The sequence below is a fragment of the Coptis chinensis genome, chromosome 4 (assembly GCF_015680905.1).
Source record: "Coptis chinensis isolate HL-2020 chromosome 4, ASM1568090v1, whole genome shotgun sequence".
Classification (NCBI taxonomy): Eukaryota; Viridiplantae; Streptophyta; class Magnoliopsida; order Ranunculales; family Ranunculaceae; genus Coptis; species Coptis chinensis.
In genome coordinates this window covers 43,325,163-43,340,419 of record NC_141459.1, presented here as the reverse complement: position 1 = coordinate 43,340,419, position 15,257 = coordinate 43,325,163, and the positions used below count along the sequence as shown (strand labels likewise).

Genomic DNA, 15,257 nt, shown 5'->3' with positions numbered 1-15,257 from the left:
GCGAGGGTTCGAGTCGAAGTTAGTTTATTTATTGATTATTTTTTTAATGTTTGTATTGATTGATGTTTGTATGGATTATGTTTGTTTAATAAATGAATTTTGGTTAGCTGAATAGATGTGTGGATTGTTGAGTTGTGGAATGAATGGTAATGGATTGTGGAGCGAGTAGAATAGAATGAATGGAGTGGAATGGATATGAATTTTCAGGAAATTTGTATATGAAAAGAATAACAAGATTTCTCAATTTTTGCGTCTGCCAGATACAAACGGCAGAGTTTTTGCCATCCGTTCATTTAATTTTTGACGTATGTCTACAAATTACCAACATACGGCAGAAACTATGTCGTCCTTCTCTCGACAACTTATTATGGCAGCTGCTAGCGAATGTCTTAACTTTAGCTGAGTTTATAACAACTTTCAAATTTAAGACCCTTTTAGCAGCTCCATTGTAATGACATTTTGGTGGTTGAGGTGCTATATAGCCATTTAGTAGCCCATTGGCCTTGATCTTAGAAGAAATTTTGCTATGTACTTGGACCCTCGTTCTTTTTGGGCTAACTATCCGGATAACCGACCCACCCATTTACCGCTTAACTCCAAGCCCCGAATTGAAAACATTAGAACCCCTCTTCATTCTTCATTCTTCTTTCTTCTTCTTTCTTTCAATCAGTCTTTCAATAAACTCCCCCCAATTTTATTTCCTTCATCAATAAATAAATAAAAAAATGTTTGCTTCAAAGGTTTTGTCTCGTATCTCGAGGACTACTGGGTTGAAACACTGCAGAAGAAACATCACTACTTGTCTCTTTCGACCTAGAGAAGAATGTTTTACAACTTCTAATCATTTTCACTCTCTCCGTGAACCAAATAATAAGGTATATACTCTTTTTTTGTTTAAAGATTGAATTTTTAATTTTTTTTTTATGTAGCTAGGGTTTTGTCAGGGTTTATAGGGGGTTTGGAAATTATGATTTGAGTATTGTTTGTTTGTTATTTGGTATTGGGGTTTCGAAAAGATGATTTTTTTTTTGTCTTTGATAGTAGGGTTTATGGGTTTAGTGGGGTTTAGTTTGTGTCCATGTTTAGTAGTGACTCATAATGGCAATTGAGGTAGAAGATATTAACAGAATAGACAACAGTAACATTTGTTAGCCAGCTAATGTATAATAAAATATACGTAGTCGTGTGATTTTATTTCGTATATGAAATGCTTTAGTTTCTAGTAGGTGTAATGCAAACAAATATATACAGTGTTAAAGAGTAGCTGTTTTGGCTCTTTGGTTTGAGTTTTTTGTTATCTTGGCCTGTATGGACCAACAGTAGGTGTTCCATTTTCGGAGAAACACTCTTGTCGAAAAATATGCCCATGCTTATTCTAATCATTTCTTTTTTGAAGTATATATGAATAGCTTAGAAATTTCTATAGGTGAATTTATATGTTGTAATGTTTGCAAGTTGCACTTGTAGTGTAAATGTTTATTATTACTATTATTTTTATGCTCTGTTGATTTTCTGTACTTCTGTGGGTCACTAATATTGTAATTTCGTTTTGTTAATTTCTTTGTCTTAGAGTTGTGGATTTGTGGAAAGAAAATTAGGTTTTTTTTAGTACTGATGCAAATAGGTATTATTGTTCTTTCCAGTGGATTCCCTGTCAAGTTACTTCCCTGCATCCTTCAGTTCTTAGCATAAATGATTTCCAGCGATTCTGGTATTCTTCGTCCCCTCAACCTACTGATAAGGAGGCCAGCCAGTCAGGAGATGGACAGGAGACTGTTGCAAGCAGCAGTACCTCGGCAAATTCTGAGGGTGCAGATTCTAAAGGAAATAGTGAAACTGTAGGGAAGAAAGAAGTTGAAACCTCTGAATCCGATGTCGAGGATGATCTGTCTTATGATGATCTGGTGAAGCTTGTTGCCGATAAAGAAGAATTGTTGAACCTAAAGCACGAGGAAATTAAAAGAATGGAAGATAAATATCTCCGAAGTTATGCGGAGCTGAAAAATATTATGGATAGAACTAAACGTGATGCAGAGAACTCAAAAAAATTTGCAATACAGGTTAGTATGTTCTTGCTGTCCTCAGTTACTACGGAGTACCCCATCATTCAAAAGCATTCTATATTTATGTACTCTAACGTTCTCTATCTGTGAATCCATTCCAGAACTTTGCAAAGAGCTTATTGGACGTTTCTGACAATCTTGGAAGAGCTTCTTCAGTTGTCAAAGAAAGCTTTTCTAAGATTGACACATCTACAGATACTGCTGGAGCTGTCCCACTTCTGAAAACACTTTTGGAAGGTGTTGAAATGACGGAAAAGCAGCTCGCAATGGTAACATCTGAAACAATATTACCCCATTTGCCTGCCTTAATATTATTTTCTTCCCGAACTTCTTAAAATTTGCACTTCTGATTTGCTTGCTCAAATTTGTTCCTTTTCTTGTGGAATATTGTCCACCAGCCAAAGCTATTTGGTTCTTATCATCAAGATATTTTCTTAGGTTTTAGTCCAGCCTCTAGAAAAAGTAGAAAGAGCATCATGATTTTCTGCACATGCATGCTCTCCCACATTCGCATGTGTGTATTAGCTCGCAAATCTGGTGTGGAATTTGGCCAACATGCAAGACTATGTCCTTCGAAAATGTGCTTGGAACCTTGATATAAACTTTACCCACAGAGTTAACCGGCTCATTGAGAGGATATAAGTATTCCCTGAGTCATTCAGTGTGGATCCCAGGGCTTCCAAATTTCCTTGGCACTGTCAAGGTTGGTCTTAATTTGGAAGTGGGTTTCAGAACTCCTGGTGGTTGTGCTATATTTTTCTTCATATATGGCTTTTGGGTGACAGTTGAAACTTAAGTTTCATTGACATGGATACGTATCTGTGTCCGACACAGATACGAATGTCTGGCTCAGCAAAATATAAAAAATTTAGGTATATTACATACACTGTGTCCGTGTCGTGTCATGTCCAACACAAACATATGGATACGTATCCAGCACTGTTTATTTTCAAAATATGGCATGCCCATGTAAGTATGTAACACAGACTTGAAATCTGTGATCTGTCAGAAGATGAAGCTTTCGATTTCCTCTTGGCGGTATTAATATGCTTGGTCATATTTGTCTTTTATTTTTTAATTGTTATTATTATTATTATTAGTTTTTTATTTATATATCTGATACTATCGGGGGGACACCTAAGAAAAATGGCTGATGATCGGTATACCATCTTACTCTTAGTGAGGCTATTCTCTTCATAATTGATAGCTTTTGCCATATCCTGTTTGGTTTTGTTACTTCTAACTAAAAGAGGAAGAAACTTGTATTGGTAGTTGTGGAGTTCAGTCTGTTCCAGGGATTAATAATGTTTATTTTTTCAGGTTTTCAAAAAGTTTGGGCTGGAGAAATACGAGCCTTTGAATGAGCAGTTTGATCCAAACAAGCATCATGCACTCTTCCAAATACCAGATGCCTCCAAGCCTCCTGGCACTATTGGTGCTGTTTTGAAGGTTTGTGCTTGTTGGATCACATACGAAAATCTGTTTAGATTATTCTAGAAGTGTTGTGTTTTATTATTCATCCATATTAAATTGCATTCATGTTTTAACATTCATCTGTATTACAAACATTTAGAGAGTTAACATTCAACTTAGAGTGTTAAAACTCCTGGTAATGAAACTGCTTAACCTAATGAAGTGATTGTAATTTAAATGACCAAGTGCTTCCTCTTGTTTGTGTCACAGGCTGGATACACACTTCATGACCGTATTATCCGCCCGGCTGAAGTTGGTGTCACTGAAGCTTTGAACAACAAAACTGAAGAAAGTTCTTGAAGTCATGGTTTGCTGAATTACCCAGTTTTTTAGTGCATGAGAGACCAGTGTAATTTCGTGAACAAAAAGATGAAAGTAGAGTTATCTTGATAGATTAGCTCTATAATGTTTTTTTCGCTGCTTATAGTTTTTATTCTTATTCGGTCCTTTCTCCGTTCATTTGTAGCACCACATGATGCATAAAAGGACTTCAGTGCCCTTTGTGAGCTTTGGATTTAGTACTTAGATTGAGCCTAATTTTAGTGATCTTGAGTGTAGCACGTTTGTTGCTTGTATGTTTTACTTTGGCTCTGTTTGGCAGTAACAACTTATGCTGTACTAGGTGGTTTTAGAGTATCCAATTTTGTGGTTCATGTCCCAGAGATGATCAATAACACAAGTTGTTTGGTTCTTGCCTACTCTTCTTAAAAGTTATTGCACCCCAAGTCCAAAACACAAAAAATAATCATGAAAAACTTCAAATAGAAAACCTAATACAAATTGCAATCTTAAAACAGATTGTTAATCAAACTCCCAAATTAATATACCAAAACAACCACATATATATTTCTATTTTCTTGAAAGAAATTTACAAAGAAATATTACATAAAAACTTTAGTAGCAACAATTTTCGCAAAAAATCAAGTGGGTTTCATTTTGTATCTTCAAAATTGGAGAAATCAAGAGATGATGTGAGTAGAGATGTTCAAATTTGATAAAATGGAGATTTTTGTGATGAAAAACGGTGGGTTTTGCTTTGAGATATTGCAGACTTTTCATTTTGTTTAAGTAAAGAGAAGCAAGGTTTGGTGGTGGTGGTGGGGGGGGAATAAATTGTTGAAGTTAGGGCTGTTTTATTTTTTTTTTTTGTCGGTCCTTTTCTTATTTATTATGATGTAGATTGAAATCCAACCTTTTCCAATGGATACCGTTATTCATACTTTTGTGGTTGGGCCAACCAACTAGTAGCTTAAGGTCTACAGGCTTGGGCTCAAAAAATAGGAACCAAACATAAAAATCGGGATAGTGCACCCTAACCCATGAATGGGTTGGGCAATACAGGCTACCAAACAGGGCCTTTAGGTTTTCATAAAGGCACTACTTATTTTACGAAGGGCTGCCCATACCCAAAACAAAACCAGACCCTAAGACCTAATGGGCACTACTTGAAAATTAAATAGGCATCACTTAAGATTTTTATATTTTTATATATAAAAAAATTGTTTAATATTGATTAGTTGGGTTTTTATCTTATCAATGTCTGTTTTCAATGTTGACAAGATTTAAAATTTCAATCATCTTCTATAAAATTGAACGAATGGGTATATTTAAATGTGATATAGTAATAATGTGGTGAAAAGATTATGGATTTGATTTGTAAATTATTATGAGATTTATTTGCTTTCGTGTTGGGGTTTTTTCAAAATTTGATAAATTTTATAATTTAATATTTTTTTAATAAATCAATGAGTATCTTTAATTACTGATAAATTTTATAAAATATTCTTGTTTGATTTTGAATATTGTAACATTTTGTAAAAAGAAAACTTGTGTTTTGATTATTAATAAATTATTTAAAAAGATTATTCTTTTCATTTCTAATTCTATGATCTGTTTGTTTTGTAGTTAGTGTGTGGTGCCCTTGGTAAAATCAGTGAGTCATGTTTCCTACACCCACTAAATTAGATTGGGCAGTTTTCGGGCTAAGCCCAACAACCAAGTCCAATCACTTTAGGTCTCCCCCCTCCACACTTAAAAGAAAATCGGAAAACCTATTCATCCCTTATCACCTCTCTCTGGCTTAACGAAATCGCCATTTTTTTCTCTCGGGTTTTCTCTCTGGACTCACGTCATCTCTTTTCACCAATTACAACACCCCACTCTTTAGCAATTTCAACGCCCAATTACCACTTACAATTAAGTAAGCTATTACCACTTACAATCACCAATTACAACACACCAAACATCACTCTATGTTATCTTTATAGGTTTGGTTCTATATATTCTATTTGTTTTGTTTTATTTTATTTTATTTATAATGTAGATTGTATTGAGTGTAGGAATTTAGAATGTTTATGAATGTCTTTTTGAAATTTAGAATTGTACAAAAAACGAAATATTGTTTGAATGTCGTTTAGAAATTTAGAATTGTACATAAAACGAAGAATTGTTTGAAAAAACCCCAAACGACCCAGTGAGGTCGTTTTGAATGTCTGAAGGTCTTTGAATGTTTATGGGTTGTTTGATTTTTTTTTTTTTTTAATATTCATTGTATGAGTTGTATAAGTTAATACAAGATTTTGAGTTATTTGAATTGGGCATGGAATGATCGTTTTGAATGATTTGAGAGTTATGTTGAGTGTTGAGTGTTTGAATCCAATACGAATTGTCCGATTTGATTTAGATTTCATTAAACTTATTGTAGTCACTAATACTTGTGTTTTTTTATTTGTAGCAATGACTCCTCGATCAAAGAATGTCAAAAATGTAGCGAAAACTGCATTCAAGGGTGGGCAGAAGTTGTTTGGTGGCCATGGTTTCTCTTCAGGTAGCAGTGACGCGCTTGAGAAAAAAAAAGTTAGGGGGTCGAATACATCGGCTTCAATCCGTAGAGGCGAGAGAAAAATGGATGATGCCAATACCACTAATTTAGGAAAGAAAAAGAGAAGAAGGGGAGCGACACCTCGACATCAATGCGTAGAGGGGACCACAAAGAGGCTGTTGATGTTCCAAATAATGTATGTGATAGTGATACTGAGAGTGATTCTAATGTAGGTGATGGTGATAGTAATGTAGATTTAGATGTAGATCAAGATCAAGATTTAGATGTAGATGTGGATATATATATGGATCGTAGGAAGAATATAGTTGAAAGTGATGGTGATGGTGATAGTGAAGAAGAAGAAGAAGAGGGTGATGATGGGGAAGAGTTAGGTCATAGGTGATCGAGGAGGGCAATGAAGAAGATGAGGATGACGATGACGATGACGATGAGGAGGATGATGATTTGGAAGAAGTGTTGGAAGCCCTAGCACCGGTAGAAGACAAAACACATCTAATGGGAGATTTTGTGAGAAAATCCATTATGATTTGGAGTACAAACGAGGTGTATATAGTGGTGGCCCTTATGAGTCACAACTTTTGTATGACTATGTGGTGCATGTGGCTCGCGATGTTTGGGAGAAGAAGGTAATAATACACTTAGTACTTTGATTTTCCCTTACAAAACCTTTTGCTTCTCCTCATTGAATTTTTGTTGTTTTAGCCGGATTGCGGAGTGTTGAAGTGTGTTGGGCACCTATCCAAGTTAAGCCAATGGGATTTCATGGATGAATTCAAAAAGTCTCCTAGATTTGAAAATGAGCTTAGAAGGACTGGGTTGTATGATCACGTGTTTGGTTATTACGAGCATCACGATCCACTATTGGTCTCTGCGTTTGTGGAGAGGTAGCATCTGGAGACCAACACATTCCATATGTCGTTTGGGGAGATGACTGTCACTTTGGACGATGTCTTCCAAATCTTAGGAGTCACGATTAAAGGAATAATAGTGCAAGGGAACACTGAGTTAAGCCTCACACAATTGGATAATCTCTTACACCGTGCTCTGGGTATCCCTATGCCTCTGATTAAGGTGTACGTATACTCAAATGACACTTTCAGATCGCTTCAGTGTATACTCAAACAACATGATAAGACCGTTCCAAGAAAAAAAAATCTGAGAGCTTGGTCTCCAATGACGTGCTCAGACTGTTGGAGTGTATACTCAAACGATCTGATAATGTCGATTGAAAGTTCATCACAATGATATAAGGAAGTCGTTTGGGTCCCATTACACTAGTGATTTTGGACTTTCAAGGACTTCAATTTTTTTTTACTTTGAAGGGTTTTTTTGGTGTAAGTGCATGGTAAGAATAATGCCCACATTCGATTTCAATTCAAAACATATTATCATTTTCAGTTTCAAAGGATTTGATATTTTAATTTCAAATTACTTCAACCAACTAAATATAATTAAACAAACAAAACAATGATTACATTCTTCGTCATTACGAAAATTTCATCTTTCTTGCTATTCTTCTCTAGCTCATCCGCTTTCTTTTGAAGTATTTGCTTACATTCCTCTTCAAGCTCAATGTTCCTCTCCAACGCCTTATTTATTGCTTCCAAATGAGTACTTCTCAATTCACCATTTCCTCAATAGCCTTACCCTTACCCTTATTTATGTTTAGGTGCAAAGGTGTATCCACCTATTTAAAATAGTGATCATTTAAATTCAATGCACATCCCCAATACCTATTTAGATTGCTCTCACTCTTTGATGTCTTCAACACTATTTGATAACCACAATAACACCATTTGTTTGAGGTAGCCATTTTGGGGAAGATGAACAATAGAGCTATGAGTTGTAATTTGGGGAAGAAAAACAATAGAGTTATGGGTTGTAATTTAGGAAAGAAGAACAATTGAGCTATGGGTTTAGCCCTTTACACTCTTACTTGTATGGGTTTTCAGAAATTTAGAAATTTGAAAGTGGAACCATTTTGAAAATTTGAAAGTGGAGTCATTTTAAAATATTTGAAAGTGGAGTCATTTTTAAATATTTGAAATTTTGATATATTTCAAAGATGTGGAAATTTGAAATTTTCGAATAATTGAGTGAAATATGTTTGAAATTATGTTGGTACAAAATTTGTAAACCCTAAATCCTAAACTAGTTTATGATTCACAATTGAAAAAAGAAAATGGAAAATAACAACTTTAGATATAAAACAAAATATTATTTTAAATTTTGGCATGTTTGATTACATTATTTTAGATTTTTGCATGTTTGATTATATGTTTTAACTTAGTCATACAGATACCATGTATAACACCCCGTGTTTTTATTTAATATTTTCCTAGTACAATAAATAATAATAATAATAATAATAATAATAATAATAAATAATAATAATAATAATAAAATAAAATAAAAAAAAGGATAAATATTAGAAAGAGATAAGGTAAAGAGGATAAACCACATTCCCTATTTTTAAGGGGTTTTTGAAAAAAAAAAAAAAAAAAAGGTTTTTACACAGGAGTTTACACGGAGAGTTTTAAATAGTAGAGAGAGAGTGTGTTTTTACACAAAGAAGAAAAAATAAAGTTTTACACATAAAGGAGAAGGGAGGATTCTTGCTGGAAATCTACTGATAGATATAGCAGGAGCGTATCACGGGTGAGTGGATTTTTCTTTTTATTTTTCTTTGATATATATTCGATTCTACGATCTATTATCGTAATTATTAATGTCTTGTGGTTTGACAAAAGATCGGTTAGAACGGATGATGCAAGTGTTGTTTGATATAGTGTCAAGGTTAACAATTAAAATATAATGGGTAATTTCCACGTTGGTTTCTTGTTGGATAATTTCGTATGTATTAATACACTTATCTTGTGCATGCTGGATTTCTCCTCTTAAATTTTGTTAAGGTTTGGTTACTTATATTAACTAGGAATATTTGAGAAGAAGATGAACTGAAAAAGGTGACCTGAAAAACTACACTGCACAGTTAGAAGTTTCTTACTAGATGGAGGTCAAATTATTATTGGATTGACTTCATATTTAATCTGTAGTTTTATAAGACATTGTAGTCTGACATATTAAAACTTTAGACAGATCCAACGGTTGGATTTCTGTCGAGGTGCGCATAAGCGTGACAGGTCGTAGTGTTTCTACACCAGAAAAACTGCAGTGCGCAGTCTTTTGTTTCTGCTTAGATGGTGACCTTTACGTACTCGGATTTGTATAAAATTTAATTCATAGTTTCCTGACACATTGTAGTCTTCCATATTAGATTTTTAGATTTATCCAACGGCTTGATATCTGTCGAGGCTTCCATTAGTGGGACTGATCGTAGTAGAAACTACATCAGAAAACTTATGGGCGTAGTCCTTTGTTTCTGCTTAGATGGAGGTAAACCTATATCGGTTTGACCTCAAATTTAAATCCGTAGATTCTTAATATCCAGTTAAATGACATATACAAAGTTTAAGCAGATCCAATGGTGGGTTGTCTGTCAAGGCACGGATTAACAAGGTTGTTAGAATTAGCTAAAGTTTAAAATGGATATAGTTGGGTGGTTACATGATGGCATTAGATAGTCAGTGGTTATTATACTTTCGATATATTCTTACTATGTGGAAATATTGGTGTGGAATGAAAAGATATTTATATGTTTTCTTTTATCGTGATTATTAAAATATTTGGAGAATTGGTTATGAACTATGAAGGCTTGATTCCAATCCTGAAAGATTTGGATACGTAGGCAGCTTTGAACAAAAGTGCAGCCACTATATCTATAATATATATATTAGTTTGTGTGATAACTATATGATTGTGTTAGAAATTACTGTTGTTTTGAGACTACATAAATATATATGTGTGAGATAGAAGCTGTATATGAATATAGACTTTAGTATATGTGGATCTGTTTTGGACATTAGTGTGTGTGGACTTGAATTTAGGCTAATGAACTATTTGTTTACGATATTGTGTATATGAGTGTGGTTATGTAAATTGTATTTGTTTGATTATAAGTCTGTTGACATTCACTGATATTTAAGTGCTTGATTTGCCTTGACATGCGAAAATGACTCTCAGTATGTGTGGTCTGTTTTGACATGAGTAATGCTAGTATAATTATAAGTGATAATAATGTTTTAATATGTCGCCCACATCTTTAGAACTCTCCACGCCTCAGGATTTGGTAATGAGATATTATGACTTGTGATGTCATGTGATAGATGGGTATTCATTGAATGTGCCATGAATGACCCGGGTATTCATTGAATGTGTCATGAATGACCCAATAGTTTGGACTGCCCTAGAGAGGAACTAAGGTATTCGCCTTGCGGGTTGGTCATATTCCTTGAATGTACAGGAATGTAGGTTTGGGTATTCCTTGAATGTGGCGGGAATGACTTAGGACATTCATTGAATGTGCCATGAATGGCCCGTTAGTGTTATGATGGGTATTCCTTGAATGTGGCGGGAATGACCCAAGGTATTCATTGAATGTGCCATGAATGACCTGAGATTTTATGGCCAAAGAAGCTGTGATTATATGTATGAAAATCCCAGAGATGGCTATGATATAGTGATACTCGGTAGGAGAGAGGCACACGTGTATGTGTGATTTGGCAAATGTGCGGAGTGCAAATCGTGGAGTAGGAACTAAAGGTTGGGTTGAGTCTGTTTATAAATAAGTCAACCAGATAATTAATAAGCAAAGTGAAATATTGATTTTACGTATGAGTGAGTTATTGCCTATGAATATGTATGTATTATGATGTATATGCTTTCTTACAAAGAAATATAGAGGTGGTTTGGGTGAGGCTATGGATGTGAAGTGTGACTGAGAATAATATTATTGAATGATTGTGATCTTTTCTGTGATTGTGGAATGACTCTAAAATGATATGTTATTATGAAACCATTAATGACTTGTAATAGTCTGAGATATATAGTTATGCACTTGGAAACTTTATGACGTAATGATGTTATGTGAATGACTACCATTGATATAGGTGGTATGATAAGTAGTATTCCTCGATATGCGGGACGAACTATGTTGTATTAATTAGACTTCAATATCTTATATGAGGTTTGATTATGAATGGAAATTTGACTGGCTGAGATAAATCCTTTTATAGTGTTGTCTAACTATGTTTTTGCAGGAGGGTAGGATCTGTTAATCTTTTATGCAGGGACGTATATATTCTACACTGAGACGACGTGCTGGCTCACTACTAAAAAAAAGACATATTATGATGCTTGGTTTTTATCTATCTTGACGGCTTTGTTGAAAACCGTCAAGATAGGTGTCTTAGTGATATTTTTATGACGATTGTTGCAACATTATGTCGTGTTTGATACATGCGTCAAGAAAATATAATGATTTTATGACGGCTGTTACAACATTATGTCGTGTATCACACATGCGTCAAGAAAATATGATGATTTTATGACGGTTTCCTAAAACAGTCAAGTTAACAGCATAATAAAATCAACAACCTTTCACAATTTTTTGGCACAACCTAGTTAGACCATCAAGCAACTATGTAAACCGTCAAGAAAAACAAAAGTAGAGCACTCGGCTAGGAAAAAGCATCAAGAGTCCATAAGCTATTTGCCTGTTTTATTTGTTAATTTCACCTGTCAATAGAGTCCAGTCAATTAAGTAAAAAGAAAGTCACGAACTCTTATCAGAAATAGAAAACTCGAACATCTAAATACACTTTCATTCTCCTCTTCCAACCTAGGGTTTCATCACAAAAAATTCTCGATGTTTATCTCCTCGGTCGTGATCGTCTTCTTTCTATTTTCTCATTTCCTTCATCTTCATTTTCAAAACCCTGACCAGTTTTGTTAGCCAATGAAATGTTTCAGAAGAAAGGCCCGAGAACTACCGCCTGAAAAACTAGAAGGTAATAAGTCTCATGTTTTATGCTAGTCAATTAAGTTCGATCCTTTAGCCATATGCATGATATGATCAATTTGTTTCTAATTGGTACGGTATAATAAATGGAGCTACTTTTCTAATCGGTTCCATTCTAAGGCACTTCTAAGTTCACATATGAAGTTAAGAATCGAAATTTAAAACTCTTAGATCTGTTGTATATATAATCAACTTTACAATACAGATAGGTGTGTATTTGGATTTCGACATAAGCTTTTGTTTTGCTCACAAGATGTTTGATCAAACGCTCTTCTGTAAGCATTCTGCTTCATTCAGTGATGTCTAGCTTGCTAATTATTCTATTGCGCACACTACTCAAATGGGAAAATGATTATTGATCATTTCAATCAATTGGTAAAATATATGTGTATTTACTTCCTTTGATAAAATATATGTTTATCCCACTTAAACAAACCAACCTCTTTTGTTGGAAGTTGTTTACCTAGTCCTTTCTTTATGTTTTCTCATTGACTGAAATATTTCATGGTGATAAAGTGTAATTCATCTAACAGAAAGTCCTAAAAAGTTAAGGAGACACACGACCTCTATTGGAAGGTCACCTTTTATATAATATCGGTAAACAAGCATGACTTCTGTTACAATTGAACAAATTTAATGGTTGCACCACTAAGTGAGGTGCAAAGTTAGAGAAGAATGAATCTAAACATATAATTAACTTAAAAGAAGAAGAAAAATGCAGTGAGAGAAATCTTGGATTAAAAATAGATTGTCTTGATCACGAGAGTTGATCACCCCACCAGCCTTTTGTTATTAGAACCCATCACAGTTTTGCTTTCCTTAGCTTGTGAAATTTCCTCCTGCGCCGATGCACCTATTTTACACCCAAACAAACTATTTGCATGTGTTAGATGATTGGTAAGAGATTGATATATTAAACGTATCTTAATATTGAAATTGTACTCAATCTTTTTCTTTGGAGATGGTACACACATATGTAAGATGTAAATAATGTAGCTAGGTCATGTACCTGCATTGGGAGCCATTGTGGGAGGCTTAGAGATAACAGCAGGAATGGTGGTGACTGGACCTACTATTGTATAGGGATGGTATATATGAGGAGCTGCAGCAACTCCCATGGCCGGTGGTCGATTAAAATGATAAACGGGGATACACCGCATCATTCCTTGTCTTTGGATACACTTTGCGGTAGTGACCCCCTTAACGTCTTTAACTTACCGTGTTGTAGCTTAGCTTCCGTAAATTAAATCCTAATCATTAAGGAATTCTTCTTTTACAGTTTTATTTCTCGTCTAATCGAATTGAACATTTATAATAATCATCAACTTTGGCATACAGATGTCGGCTTTACCTGGTTATAACCAATATCAGTAGTAATGTATGTCGGAGAATACCTGAAACAAATAACACACATTATATTACTACTAGTGGCTCATTTTAGTTAATACAATTATTTACTTAACTATTCTGATTAATAAATTGGAGTCTGGCTTGCTTTTTTTTTGTTCTTCGATAGAAAGGAGTCTGGCTTGCTGAACTAATCGATTAGTGTCCACCTCCCAAAAGATATAAAATATGGTGGCATTGTTGGAGTTGTGGTACAACTAAACCTTCAAGTTGCTGCTTAATGTTGGATAGTTTACGTGGTTAGTCAACCTTGTGTTGTATCATTTCATTTTTTTTACTCATGTTCAACAATTCTACTTAGCGTTATATTCAATTTAGGAACATGTATTTGACATAAAAATTGCATTCCGGTTTTACCAAGTTCAAGAATTGGCTCCTAGCATATGACCTGGTGGGTATACTGTTCAAATATTTCTCTAATAATGAGTGTTTGTAGTATTTGATTTGTCCTTTTGGTTACTCTGGATCTAGTGAATGTAATGTACATATGTGTACCTCGTTTTAGTCTTGTGAAGCTTACCCTTAGCCATGGTTCAGCCTAAGACGAACTCAAGACATGACAAGTATGTGCTGGTATGTTTCTTATCTTGAATGCTATTGGAACTTTGTGGATTTTCTCATTATTTAGAATGATTGGGGATGGATGTCGATCTGAGGAGAAAAAAAAGATGGTTTAGGTGTTATATTAGTCTTAATTGAGTTTGCTTGGTGGCCTATTTAAGACAAAGGTTTGGAATTTTTATAGTAATCTTATTATTTACTATGAGGTTGTTCTATTGATTTACGTTCTCTTAAATTTTTGTTTTTGCCTTCTACAATTCTATATATTTTTTATGTCTTCTTCCCCAAAGGTTTTGTTACTGATCAAGATGGTTTCTTCATTTTTCTATGATTTTTTTTTTGTTGAAAAGCATTTAATTCTATATATTGTAATCTAGTTTAGCTAGTTACAAAGGCAGTTCTACTTCGAATTTAGCATAAACATGTGCCTTTGTCTTCTTTGACGATTGTATATTTAGACATGATTTAGTTCAACTAAGTTGTACATGCTCCTTAATATTAAACTTAAGATTGTCTTCATGTTTACAATTGCAAGCTTTCTTCCCTTTTCTTATGGTAAGGCTAAACACAGAACTCGGCAGTCCATATCAATTCCCTTTCCAGGAATGTCCTTCTCTCATTTGCCATAAAACCATGTATTTTAAGTTTTCAGTTTGAAGAATTTTTTTAAAGACCAATGTGCTGTTTCTGTGTACTTGTAAAGTGTATTTTGGTAGGAATAATCTGTAAATGAACTAAAATACACTTTAATATTGAGTCATACTTATTATTGCATGTCTTACTAATTTGGTAGGATTGTCTACTTATTATTGGATTAAAGTATATTTTGGTAGAATTGTATACTTATTATTGCAATTAGTTCTTGGGTCATTCAAGGTATAATATGGTTGGCCAGTAAACTTAGGAAATCTTTCGTTGCACAGGTACAAAGTGATTATGTAAAGGTAATTACATAGTCTAAGCTTGGGAGGACATACACTATAGCCGCGGA

At 34.2% G+C, this 15,257-nt stretch overlaps 1 protein-coding gene and 2 long non-coding RNA genes across 3 annotated transcripts; 2 read left to right on the top strand and 1 right to left on the bottom strand.

Moving 5' to 3' along the window:
* The first annotated feature begins 614 nt into the window (after positions 1-614).
* On the top strand, positions 615-4,093 carry LOC147503583 (grpE protein homolog 2, mitochondrial-like). The gene is made up of 5 exons (XM_086556872.1): positions 615-875; positions 1,644-2,060; positions 2,165-2,332; positions 3,384-3,512; positions 3,747-4,093. The coding sequence occupies exons 1-5, from the start codon at positions 726-728 to the stop codon at positions 3,834-3,836; spliced, it is 954 nt and encodes a 317-aa protein (XP_086412998.1). The 5' UTR covers positions 615-725; the 3' UTR covers positions 3,837-4,093.
* LOC147503582 (uncharacterized) lies at positions 3,792-5,040 on the bottom strand. Its single transcript, XR_015192765.1, has 2 exons — positions 4,893-5,040; positions 3,792-4,118 (listed from the first exon to the last, which is right to left on the bottom strand). It is a non-coding gene; the product is annotated as an uncharacterized LOC147503582 (long non-coding RNA).
* A 1,067-nt stretch (positions 5,041-6,107) lies between these two features.
* On the top strand, positions 6,108-7,783 carry LOC147503581 (uncharacterized). The gene is made up of 2 exons (XR_015192766.1): positions 6,108-7,004; positions 7,081-7,783. It is a non-coding gene; the product is annotated as an uncharacterized LOC147503581 (long non-coding RNA).
* The last annotated feature ends 7,474 nt before the right edge of the window (positions 7,784-15,257 follow it).